General features: G+C 39.7%; 2 protein-coding genes across 2 annotated transcripts; both read left to right on the plus strand.

Annotated features, from left to right (window-relative positions):
* The first annotated feature begins 7,823 nt into the window (after positions 1-7,823).
* Positions 7,824-9,484, plus strand: LOC133720803 (uncharacterized). The gene is made up of 4 exons (XM_062147279.1): positions 7,824-7,916; positions 7,996-8,087; positions 8,201-8,412; positions 9,246-9,484. Exons 1-4 carry the CDS (start codon positions 7,824-7,826, stop codon positions 9,482-9,484), a joined length of 636 nt encoding a protein of 211 aa, XP_062003263.1.
* Positions 9,485-11,472: 1,988 nt separating this feature from the next.
* On the plus strand, positions 11,473-12,325 carry LOC133720806 (uncharacterized). Its single transcript, XM_062147280.1, has 2 exons — positions 11,473-12,090; positions 12,197-12,325. The coding sequence occupies exons 1-2, from the start codon at positions 11,473-11,475 to the stop codon at positions 12,275-12,277; spliced, it is 699 nt and encodes a 232-aa protein (XP_062003264.1). The 3' UTR covers positions 12,278-12,325.
* The last annotated feature ends 38 nt before the right edge of the window (positions 12,326-12,363 follow it).

Genomic DNA, 12,363 nt, shown 5'->3' on the forward strand with positions numbered 1-12,363 from the left:
AGAGTTTCAACCTCCTGGTGATCTCCTCCTCGTTGTTGCAGGGATGTTTGTCCTCCTGTTGTGCCAAAAGAGTTGTACTGGTATTAGTGTTGAAGTGTGAGGAAGAATATGAAACAAAATTTAAATCAAGAAATCCTTCATTACCAGTAGAATCGGTGGAACCAAAGTTGAGATTAATGGACCTACCATCATCAGTAGAACTAGTGGACCCAAAATTGATGTCAATGGATCCACCAGCTGGCCCAAAATTGATGTCGATGGATCTACCAGCACCAGTAGAACCAGTGGACCCAAAATTGAGATCAATGGATCCACCAGTACCAAGAGAACTAGTTCCCATGGGCACTTGAGCAGCCTGATTGCACCTCTTCATCTGCTTCTCTCGAGCCCTGACATTCTGGAACCAAAAATAAATGTTCTTGCCCTCAACATGTCCATACTGGTTCAGCTGGAGACAGATCTCGTGAATGTGCTCTGTAGTTGGGCACTTAACTCCCTTGTCGTAGTAAAGATCCTTGAGGATCCTTATTTGATCTGGAGTAGGAACCCACCTGGCACGGCTTCGCCAGAAATCCATGTTGGCACTACTTCCGGCTGCTTGGGTGTTTCCTCCCTCCTCTGTTGGTTGCTGTTGTTGTAGTTCCATTTGTTGCGGGGTTTGGAGCTCCATTAGTTGCAGAGTTCGTGGCTCTTGGGTCATGGGGTGAGAGGATGTGAAAATCGAGGAATACATGGTTTAGTGTTTGAGGGAGATTTTGTTAGAAGGATTGGAGTTGTTGAACTGGTGATTGGAGATCTGAGATTCTCAGAGGAAAGATGAGATCGAATCTTCAAATGGAAGAAAAGATCTGAGAAAGAAGGATTGAAGATTTGGAGGAAAAGATTGAAGATCTGAGAGTGAAAAACTGGGGATTTGAGAAGAGAAAGGCTGAAGAGTTGAGAGAGAAAGACTTGAGCTCGGAAGAAAATTTCTTTTCCTTTGGAGTGAACAGTTTTTCTCCAGAATGCACCTATTTATAGAACAAGGTGAACAGATCTCCACCGTTGGATGGACGATCTCTGAGATTCATTCTACGCGTTGGATTAAAGTCACCCGAAAACACGGAAAAGCTGTTGGCGCGTGGAGAGCGTGTAAGGGGACCGAGGGAATCTCGAGACGCTGTGGCAGACAGCTTTAGCCGAAAGTGATTTGCTTTCCGTAAATCACGGAAGAGACGTGTCGTGGCACGTGGAGTGTACCGACAGTTTGTTGTTATTCTATCGCTTATGATAGAATAAATAAAAGAAGTTGCATGGATAGTAACGAGAGCAGCTGGTGCTCTAGTGGTTGAAGAGCAAAGCTCTTGTACAAGAGGTCAGAGGTTCGAACCTTGCCTCTCGTTTATTTTTATTATGTTCGCTTATGACATAATAAGTATAACATTTGTACACATTATATTAAGCACAGCTTGTGCTCCAGTGGTTGGGGACAAATGTTTTGTGCAGCAGGTTGAGGTTTCGAACCTTACCTTCCCCGTTATTTTAATTATGTCGCCTATGACATAATAAATATAACACGTGAGCATATATTAATGAAAGCAGCTCTTGCTTCAGTGGTTAGAAGCAAAACCCTTGTGTTTGGGGTCTGGAGTTCGAACCTTGCCTCCTACAAGTTTTTGGTTTTGTATATGTTTCGGTATGCATACATATATACGGTCTGTACGGTATGCATACGTATATACGGTATACCTACGGTATGTACAATTTCATACCGTAGCCGAGCTGGAAATAGTAAGCCCAATTGTTCGGCCCAATTTGTAGGCCCAAATAGTAAGCCCAATTGTTCGGCCCGATTTGTAGGCCTAAATAGTAAGCCCAATTGTTCGGCCGATTGGTAGGCCCAAATAGTAAGCCCAATAGTTCGGCCCGAATGGTAGGCCCAAATGTTAAACCCAAATTGGTTCGGGCCGGTTTAAATGTGGATGGTTCGGTTTCTTTGGCCCAATTGGCCAGCCCTAATGCTTAGCCAAGGATTGAGCAAGCCCAAGTCATCGTCACTGGGTGACATATTTTATTGGCGTGCTTTTGGGGATGATTTGTTTTGAGTGATGCATCTCTATTGTTGTGAAGAATGGTGCATGCTTGAGTTTTACTATAGAGATTTACCGTGGTGCTAATTGAGTAGCGAAACACCGTGGTACTATGGGTCATATAGACCCATTCCATTCTACCCCACAACAAAGGGGGATTCCAACTCCCTAGTCCAAAGAGCCCAAGGAAAAAGCCCACAATGTAGACCAAGGCCCAGGTGGCCCAATCCATCCACAGTTTGGGTGGAGGAGAGGACGCAACGACGCTGCCGCCGGACCAACCACCACCTCCACATCCATCTTCACCGTCAGTGCTGCCATTTCCGACTCCGTCATCAGTAGCCACATCGCCGCATCAAACCCAAGGCTACATGCCTGCTGTCTTAAGCCCAAGGAATTAAAGTGCTCACCGCCACCATCACCTACAGGAAGAAGACTCAGACGCGCACCACCCATAGCGACGCCGACAACACGAGCCGCGCCACCAATCCTCCACAAACCATTACTGGCCTTGGATCCATGCTCCCCATCGTTGTCACGAGGCCACCTCTCCGATCAAGATACCTGAATACCACAACCGCCAGTGCAGGCAACCTCGCTGTCGCTCAACATGGTCACCACTCCAAGATCCCGATCCGGCAAAATCCGGAACGGATCCAGAAACCATCCCAAATCAATAACCTCACACATAGCCACCAGATCGGCTGTGCTTCCTTTCGAAACCGAAAGGACCACAACGCCTCCAACACTGATCGCTCCACACATACACAATATAAGCAAGCCGAAGCCTGCCATGGACACCATTGATAAATCAACGGAGAAGGTTCAAGAGAAAGCAACACCCAAAACAGAAACTCTCTCAAAACCCTAGCAGAGTGCTAGGTCTTTTTCTATTTTATATAACACAAAACAACATGAAAAGATATTGTGTGGTCTAAATGTGTACAATATATCAAGTATAAATGAAGACAACTCAGACAATAGAAATGATTTGGAATACCACGTGGCTGTTGCCCGGGTGCATACGATAACTTTTTGAAATTAGCACTAATAGAACATGTTAATCTCGTAGTCTGATCCAAGTTTTTTTAAATATAGAGCCACACTTGTTAGATGGTTCATTAATTTTAGGAAGAGTAAGTACTAGAACATGCGTTTAGTACGTGGTTCAGCTCTCGTATTTTGGGAACCTTAAGCGTAAAAACTTCGTAAAGACACTTTTGCTAATATCATAAATTTTACTGAAATTTATCGTAAAAGTGTTTTCGATTCTCATTTATTGTTCTTTGGAAATGAAAAAAGAACCCCAAAGTCAAATACATAGGACAAGAGACGAGGAGAAATTCTTCTATCCTACCGTAGAACCATGTAGGATTGCCAAATGATATGACGACCCAATCAACTGTCGCCACGTGGAATTTTTTAAACAACTCATATCAGGGTGCAGGGGTAATTTATTTAACAACCTGTCAGTGTCAGTTCGCAGTGACACGTGGCACGAACCGATTAGAAAGAAAGGTGGCTCATTTGGTGAAGTGGAATAACTTTATCATTTCTCATCACCACTTCATTGGTCCTTGGTCCCTCTCTAGTTAAATCAAGTTTGATCATTATCCCTTTCATTATGATAAACAAAGCTTTGAGTCCAAGATTGGACAAAAAGCTCTAAACCCTAGTCGAAAAAAAAAAAGAGACAAAAAGATGTAAACTTATAAAGATAAGAATTTGATTAGATAATCTAATCATTTTGCTTGTTATAGACTTGAAACTTACACCTTTAGCCACTTTTATCTATGTTTTATACATAAATTTATATAAAATCTTTAAAAAATACCTTCCTTCACAGATCGTGAACTTCTTTTTCCGCAGAAGAAGCAACGATGGTGTCTTTTCTCTCACTGTTTTTTGGTCCTTATGATGAAAGAGGTAACATCTATTGAGTATTTTTAATCAACAAGTAAATATAAAATATTTACCAAAGTGTAACTTGGCGAGCAATCAATTAAGTGTCCCTTGCTAATCACGCGCGTCCAAAATGGGATGAAAGTTTTACATATTTTAACACATAAGAAAGACTCAAATACACGTTTTTGCTTCGTCAACTATTTAATTATGAAATTAAACATTATCCGGGGTGGTTGTAATATTGGGTAAAAAAATCAATACCAATACAAATTGCAATGTTCTTTTCTTTTTTATTTAATCAAATTGTTTATCATACTCGGGAGTACACATAGTTAATATTACCTTAAATGAGATTAGATTACATTAAGACTAGGTTAGTAGGTAGGGAAGGAAATCTGTTGTCCCAAAAACCCTCTCCCAACACTATCCCCATGTTTTGATTGGCTTAGAATGATTAAAAAAATCATTATCTTAATCTTTCTTTCATTTTCTAATCTTAATGGACCAATCAGAATATGGAGACAGGCTTGGCACATGGTTTTTGGGGACAGCAGATTTCATCCCAGTAGGTAGTACCTAACTTTGAACTTTGAAGAGCAAAACGAAAAGTGACACGTGTTGCAAAGTGACAAACATCGACTGGACCCACTGTGATCCCCAATGGGCCGTCACACTCTTCTTTCGTTGTCACAAAAGTGACGGATGATGTTATATAGGAATCAGAATATATTCAAATGTTTTCATTTTTGATTTTTTCTTTTTTGGTCAATCAATTTTCATCTTTAGGTCTAGGAAATATAATAGATTCATTGGAGGATCGAAAACGAAAGCTAGCATGATTCGTAACAAAACAAAAGGAAAGAAAACTGGGACCATTTGAGACACCTTTTCTTGTTGGCAATTTTTAAAATTCTAGATACCATCATGATATTTAAATCCACAAATAAGTGATAGGGGAAATTACTGGTCACTCCCTCAACTTTTGGGGCGTCGACAGTTCAGTCCCTCGTATCATAATTTTAACAAGTAGCTCCTCGGACATTCCAATCTTACACAATGTGGTCCAAAATTACTATTCTACCCCTCGCTTCCTTTTTTTTTGTTTTTGCTCTCTCTCTCTCTCCTCCCCTCCCCCTTCTCTCCCTGATCTGTTCTTCATCTTAACCATTTACCCAGAAAATATATCCATACCAATATCATACCCAAGAAGCTTATTTCTTCCTCGTATCTATTCTCAGACAAAATCAACTGATCTTGATTCTTTTATGAATAAACCCAGATCATACCCATAACTTATAACCAAGTTTTTTGGTCAAGATCAAGCACAAACTCATACCCAGAAAACCAAGAACAATTTCTTTTCTTCAATACACCCAGTACCCATACTATACAATCAATTATAGTAATTGAGTCTTCTGTTAACTCAATTATATAAACCTCAATTATATCATTTTGACTGTAATTATATGGTTTACGCCATCCAGAAGACAAGAATTCAAGATTCAAGATCAACTGGAAAATGGAAATAGCTGAAATTTGAAAACTTGAAATCAACCCATTTCAACAATTCAAGGCTACGGTCTAGTGGGTCAATACCATTCTAAGAAGTAAGAACCAACAGTCCAACAACTCAACTAGTTACAAGTCATAAGATCAAATCGAGTAATCGACAAATCATCAAATATTCAAATGGAAATCGACTAAAGACTGGAGGAGGAGAGGACTGAGGAGCCGACCCGCCCGATCGAGCCGTCGCCACTCGCCGAGAAGCAGAAGAAAACGGAGACTCAGAGAGGGAGAGAGAGATCAGGGGCGGTACCTGGAGGGTGGAGGCGGAGACGCCGAGACAGGTTGATGGAGCAGTCGGGAGTGCCGGAGTGCTCCAAAGACTAAAGCAGGAAATCGAGGAATGGAGGATTGCAGTTAGGGCTGCTCGGCGGAGGAGAAAAACTAGCCCAGAAGCTGGTATCATCGACACCGACGAGCCAGACGCCGGCGACCAAGAAGGCCAGATCGGCCGCTCCTGTTTCGACGACCCGGGGTGCACACGATCTTCGTCTTCGGCTTCTAATCCATCAATCACCTCTCTCTCACGATTTGTTTATGTCTGGGTAAATGGTTAAGATGAAGAACAGATCGGGGAGAGAAGGGGGGAGGGGAGGGGAGGAGAGAGAGAGAGCAAAAAAAAAAAAAAAAAAAGGAAGCGAGGGGTAAAATAGTAATTTTAGACCACATTGTGTAAGATTGGAATGTCCGAGGAGCTACTTGTTAAAATTATGATACGAGGGACTGAACTGTCGACGCCCCAAAAGTTGAGGGAGTGACCAGTAATTTCCCCTAAGTTATAACATTTTGTACGAAAGTGATATCCGAACTCAACTATTCAACTGTTACCTTTAGTTTTGCACTAGTTAAAGATTGCAAAAGTTAGCTTAGTAGACTTCCATTTGCAGTGTAATAGCTGTTTGAGCCCAAAAGTAATTTTGGCAAGATCCTTTAGGGGATTTAGCATAGCGGGCCGATACCTGCGGCCCAAAAATAAGTCTACTTGAGTTTGGGTTACAGCTTCATCTATTCCGAAATCCATAAGGAAAACGAGCCCTTATTGGAGTCAAGTAGCAGAGATTGAATAGGAAACTTCAATCAATAATCCTTCTATGGCAAGGAACAGTCGAAACCCTAGGTATAAATACCAAGTTTCAAGGACGCATTACACACAACTCTCAAATCAACTAATCGCACAGATTATCAAGCCTCCCCGGAGCAAACCTTCAACCTCGTTGAAACCCGGCGACCGTACTTCTAGTCCTAGTCTCCCCAGGAGCTGACTGTTAGTGCTACTGCCACCGATACTACCAGCGAAGCAAGGGTAACGCCCTCGCAACCCAGCGAAGCTAAAGATACGCTTTAGCAAACCCATGCTTTCTCCAAACTTCCCAGTGATTGCTCTGCTCAACCTACAACGTTGAGTATCGATTTGGTGACGCGAAGAGATCACAACCAAAGCCCTTACCCGTAAGGCAAGAAGTCCTTTTCCGGAAGGCAGAGAAAAGAGCCTTGTGACGAGGTTGGTGCTCTCCTCGTCCACAGTGCTTGATTCAAGAAGTCAGGTCAAGGGATTCCCGACGACTGCACCCCACATTGCTGGCACGCCTGCGCATACGCTCAAAAGAGACAGTTTGTACGCCAACTGGTTTTGGAGCCAAACAATAGCATATAAAAATCTTTCGCTACAGTTAGTGCTGTCAGTCACATAGCAACATGTCGAGCAAAGATTTACATGACCGAAAAACGATATTGTAATAATAATTTTTCTTTTTGACAAAAAATGAAATTTGTAATTATATTTAGAGCCATGAGGGATTTTTTTTTTTAAGGGTCTAAAACAAAAAATCTTTCAGACCAAGACCTTAAAAACATTTGGCAAAAAAAAAAAAAAAAGTTTTTCTGTGCACCAACGGTGTAAGTGAACAAATATCAGCCATTAATATTTATAGGCAATTTTTTTTAATAACAAATAAATGTACTTAATGTTATCCAGCTGTTGATTCTTGTTCGTGCAAATATAAGCCAGTGCACTGAATACTCTCCAAAAAAAAAAACTAGACCTTGAAAATAAGTTATGTCAATGAAAACAGTAGTGAACATGCCCAAAAGGCCAAAACTGTTAGAACTGACTTCCCTTAAATAAAGCCACGCACAACCTCAACGGTCATATTTTCAAGCTTCATACTCCTTCCAACTTTTCTTGACCATCGTTTCTCTCTCTTTCTCTAAAACCAGTCTCCATCTTTTCTGAATCAAAAGGCATCATCATAAACAAAGTCAGCTCCAAAGAAAGTAGCTATAATGGGTTGCTTTCCAGCTTGTTTCACTTCTTCTAATAGCCGAAAGCACCGAAAATCAGTAGCTGTAAATCCCTTTATACAAAACCAAGAACAAGTAAGCTCACATTTTCTCTTCCTCTGATTCGTTACTATTCACATGCACTTGGATTTTACTTAACTTTGATGTATTGCAGATCGTTGAAGCAACCGAAGAAGGAGCTGTTCTATTTGAACCCACAAAGCTAGATGACATTATCAAACCCATTAATCCCATTACAGAATCCAAGTAAGCAATGCATTGTTGTGGTTTTCTGTTATTTATATTAATGTTCTACATGGTATTGAACTTTTTATATAGTATATGCAAATTTGTGATTATATCTATATGTTTGTTCATAGACCCAGAGAGGTTATTGAAGAACAAACCAAGAATGATGTTAAAAGGAAAGTGACATTTGATTTGGAGGAAGAAGGCATTGCTGAGAAACAGGATGAAAATAAAGAGGAAACACCAAAAGAGATTGAACCAATTTTGGGTTCTATTGGATCAAGTGTAGTTACTGTGGTACCATCTTATCCATCGAATCATAGGTATGAAAATTGCTCAAACAGTGAGGATGAAGATTGAAAACACCAGATGGAACAATAATTGAAATTCGGTGATCAATTAGTACAAGTGAATGAGAACACAAGCAATTGCTGACGCAGTGTAAACCTCTCCACTGAGGAAACTTCACTGCGTGGCTTTTAACGTAGCCAACACGAGAATCAAATCCAATATGAATCAAATCGTTACAGATCACAAGTAGTGGTATTCAACACAACCACATTGACTAGCAACAATGCTAACTTGTTCACAACTGTAAAAGACCTATTCTAAACAACTATGAAACAATCTGTATAGATGAAGAATTCTGGACACGTCTTCAAATCCAATCTTGCCTTGATGCCTCACTGATCTCAATCACATATGCAAGTGATGAATGCAGTGAACAAGCAATATAATCAAACAATCAAAACAACAATGAGAGTTTTGGAAAACCGTTAGTGTAGACTATGCAACACTATTATAAAAAAAACTCAAAACAATAACACCCTTCATAACATAGTTTCAAAACCTTTTATAGAAGACAAAGACTCCCCCTCAATCCAATCACATTAAACATAGATTGAGATAGACATGGAAAGGTATTTAAAACTGTTTTGAACATATAATCGGATATGCATCCGAAAACAGATTTTTAAGATCAATTAAAATCAATGCATATCAATTTAGGATCATGCACAAAATGATATGTATCTCGAGATCTTTATCTTAAAACCAGTGAGGTAACTTCCTTGAAACTCTCTTCATGTGATCTGCCTTTATTTCCTTTGATTCTCCGAGCAATTAGGAGAGGTACTCTCCTAATTCTTTGCATGTCTGTTTTCCTTGAGATCTTAGGAAAATCATGTGTTGAAGGGAGTAGTCCAAGTACTTACAAAGATGAAGGTGTAATAGATTTATCAGGAAGTGATTTGAATGGAGATGATTCTGGTGAGAGTGTTGATGATGAGGTTGAGAGCAATAAGCAAAGTGTGATTCAAGAACAAGAGTCTTCAGAATCTTTGTTTTCGATATCAATTGATTCGAGGACTAAGCAAAGTGATGCTGAAGAACATGAGAAGGAGGTGAATAGTTGATGTAGAACGAGATTTTAGCCAATTTCAACAAAGAATCTCAAAAAGAAAGAAGCGTCTTCACATAAGAAGAATAATTTGAATATTGAAAATTGGTATTCAAATAGGCTTCTTAATGATGGAATTAATCATAAATTACTCTTTTGGATATATCGGAATTCTCGAGCAAAATCTTGATTGGGATTCCAAGCGTAATATTCTTTAGTATCTAGGATTTTATTTCCGATTTTTATTTAATCAGGATTAATTAGGTTTCTTAGTTTTAGTCTACAATAAATTCTTCTTTATGTTTTCTAGTTGTATTAGGTTTATGCTATGTGTCCTATATAAGGCACCTCTTAGATTGTAATTTTCATTCAAGTTATCAATAAAAAAACCAAATATTAGAGAAGTTTCTCTATCTTTCTTACGGCTGTGCCCGTAATTGCTAGTGGATTCTAGCTCATCTCATATGGCTTTCGACGCTTGACGGAGCATCTTACTATCGTGTACACGCTTCCCGCATCATTTGGTATCAAAGCGGGTATCGCCCGCTTCTTAGCAAACGACGATCCAAGGGAGAAGTTCACTACCACCAACCTCAACGACGCTGGTCGTAGAGTATCTATCAAAGAAAGTTTCATTGAAGAGGAACATGCCAAGGGATTTGCCCTAGGACAACCTCATCAATCCAAAAAAAAAAAAAAAGAAGAAACATGGAACGTTGGATATTCACAACGTCGGATTACGACGACTTCCGAACTACATGTATCATCAACGACAAGGTATGCTCGGTAATAATTAACAGTGGTCTACGAGAGAACTTTGTAGCAAACAAAATTGTGGATTATTTTCAATTACCGACAGTGAAGCTGAGTGATCCATACTGGATTCCATTTGGGGAGGATGAATATGCACAAGTAACAGAGGTTTGTAAATTTCCTGTCTCTATGGAAAAATTTTATAAAGAAGAGGTTACTTGTCATGTGATTGACATGGACGACACTAATGTGATTTTTGGAAGACCATGGCATGAAAGCGTCAAAGGTGGTTATTGCAAAGACAACACATATTTATTTAGGTGGGAGTCGCACAAAATTAAAATCAAGCCTGGAAGGAAGAACATCAAGAATAACCGTCCTGAGGTGTGTGAAAAGGAACATGAAGAAGCCACTTTGAAGATTGAAGAGAAACTCATTAAAGACAAGGAAGCTGATTCATTGATCACATCGATATCCACGTCATGCATGCCTAATTGTCATGCCTAATTGTGTTCAAGATCAATCCAAGGAGAAGTCAATGCTCATTCCTTTTCAAGTGGAGGAGTTCAAGTTTCAATATGCTTATTCTAAACTTGTCTACGGTATTGGATTCATGGTGGTACCTTTTAATTTCAAGAATATTGAAGTTGATGGCTTATCATGTTTTATTCCTACTAATGATCGAGCTGCATTCAAGAGGAACTCGAGGTCGAGTTCTTTTCAAGTGGAGGAGACTGATGTAGGACGAGATTTTAGCCAATTTCAACAAAGAATCTCAAAAAGAAAGAAGCGTCTTCACATCAAGAAGAATAATTTGAATATTGAAAATTGGTATTCAAATAGGCTTCTTAATGATGGAATTAATCATAAATTACTCTTTTGGATATATCGGGATTCTCGAGCAAAATCTTGATTGGGATTCCAAGCGTAATATTCTTTAGTATCTAGAATTTTATTTCTGATTTTTATTTAATCAGGTTTAATTAGGTTTCCTAGTTTTAGTCTACAATAAATTCTTCTTTATGTTTTCTAGTTGTATTAGGTTTATGCTATGTGTCCTATATAAGGCACCTCTTAGATTGTAATTTTCATTCAAGTTATCAATAAAAAAACCAAATATTAGAGAAGTTTCTCTATCTTTCTTACGGCTGTGCCCGTAATTGCTAGTGGATTCTAGCTCATCTCATATGGCTTTCGACGCTTGACGGAGCCTCTTACTATCGTGTACACGCTTCCCGCATCAATAGTCCAATGCCAAAACCAAAGCCAATTGAATCAGACCAGAGTGGTAGAGATAATAGTAATAGGAGTCAGCATTGCCATTCAGTGTTGAGCCCCATAGAGAATCTTAGTCAATGGAAGGAGGTAAAAGCGAAAGCAATTCCTTTAGCTTCGAATCACCAAGAGAAGGAGAATATGAATGCTGAGCAAGATTTCAACATACCAATTAGTCCAGAGCCTACACTGAAGCTGTCAAAACACTTCAGAAGAAGACCACTTGGGTCCAATGACCTAAAGCTTGTTGACCAAGAAAATGGGGTTGACACTAGCCTTTCGAGCTGGTTGGTTGAATGTGAAACCACACCCAAGTCGAATGCTAGTGAAAATTCTGTCGGGAACTTGATGTGTGAGGGAGTGAGTTCATCAAGAAGACTTGGAGATAGACCAATTTTAGGAGCATGGACTAGTGAAGAGCTTAAGCAGTTGTCTAATTCTTCTACTCTAAACCAGTCGCGAAGCCTGAGTCCTGATCAAATACCGATCATAGGGACTGTAGGGAGCTACTGGAGTCACACTGGTCAGGCCACGGATTCAGACTCAAACTCTTCCAGCAGAGGAATGGAAAACAAAGCAGGGAGGAACAGAGAGGTATGAGTGAGTTCATTTATAGGTTTTGTTTGTTTTTTCGGATAGATGTCATGTAATTTACTCGAATCAGAGTGTGGGATTTGATGGCTCTGCTTTGATTTTGCAGGATGAGAAAGTGAAATGGAAGACTATACCATTCGAGGCAAAATTGGAGAGAGTTTTAGATATGGGCATACTTGGAGCTTAGCACATCTTCTGTTTGAATTCCAGTGTGAAGTCAATTTGTCTATTGGATAATAAGATCAATAATGAGATTTGGTAACTTTTCTAACT

Source organism: Rosa rugosa, chromosome 7, assembly GCF_958449725.1.
Source record: "Rosa rugosa chromosome 7, drRosRugo1.1, whole genome shotgun sequence".
Taxonomy (NCBI): Eukaryota; Viridiplantae; Streptophyta; class Magnoliopsida; order Rosales; family Rosaceae; genus Rosa; species Rosa rugosa.

Bases quoted from the DNA above. Each gene is read 5' to 3' on its own strand.
- LOC133720803 (XM_062147279.1), top strand. From the start codon at position 7,824: ATGGGTTGCTTTCCAGCTTGTTTCACTTCTTCTAATAGCCGAAAGCAC. The intron at 7,917-7,995 runs GTAAGCTCACAT...GATGTATTGCAG, and splicing joins TTATACAAAACCAAGAACAA to ATCGTTGAAGCAACCGAAGA. The intron at 8,088-8,200 runs GTAAGCAATGCA...GTTTGTTCATAG, and splicing joins AATCCCATTACAGAATCCAA to ACCCAGAGAGGTTATTGAAG.
- LOC133720806 (XM_062147280.1), top strand. From the start codon at position 11,473: ATGCCAAAACCAAAGCCAATTGAATCAGACCAGAGTGGTAGAGATAAT. The intron at 12,091-12,196 runs GTATGAGTGAGT...TTGATTTTGCAG, and splicing joins AAGCAGGGAGGAACAGAGAG to GATGAGAAAGTGAAATGGAA.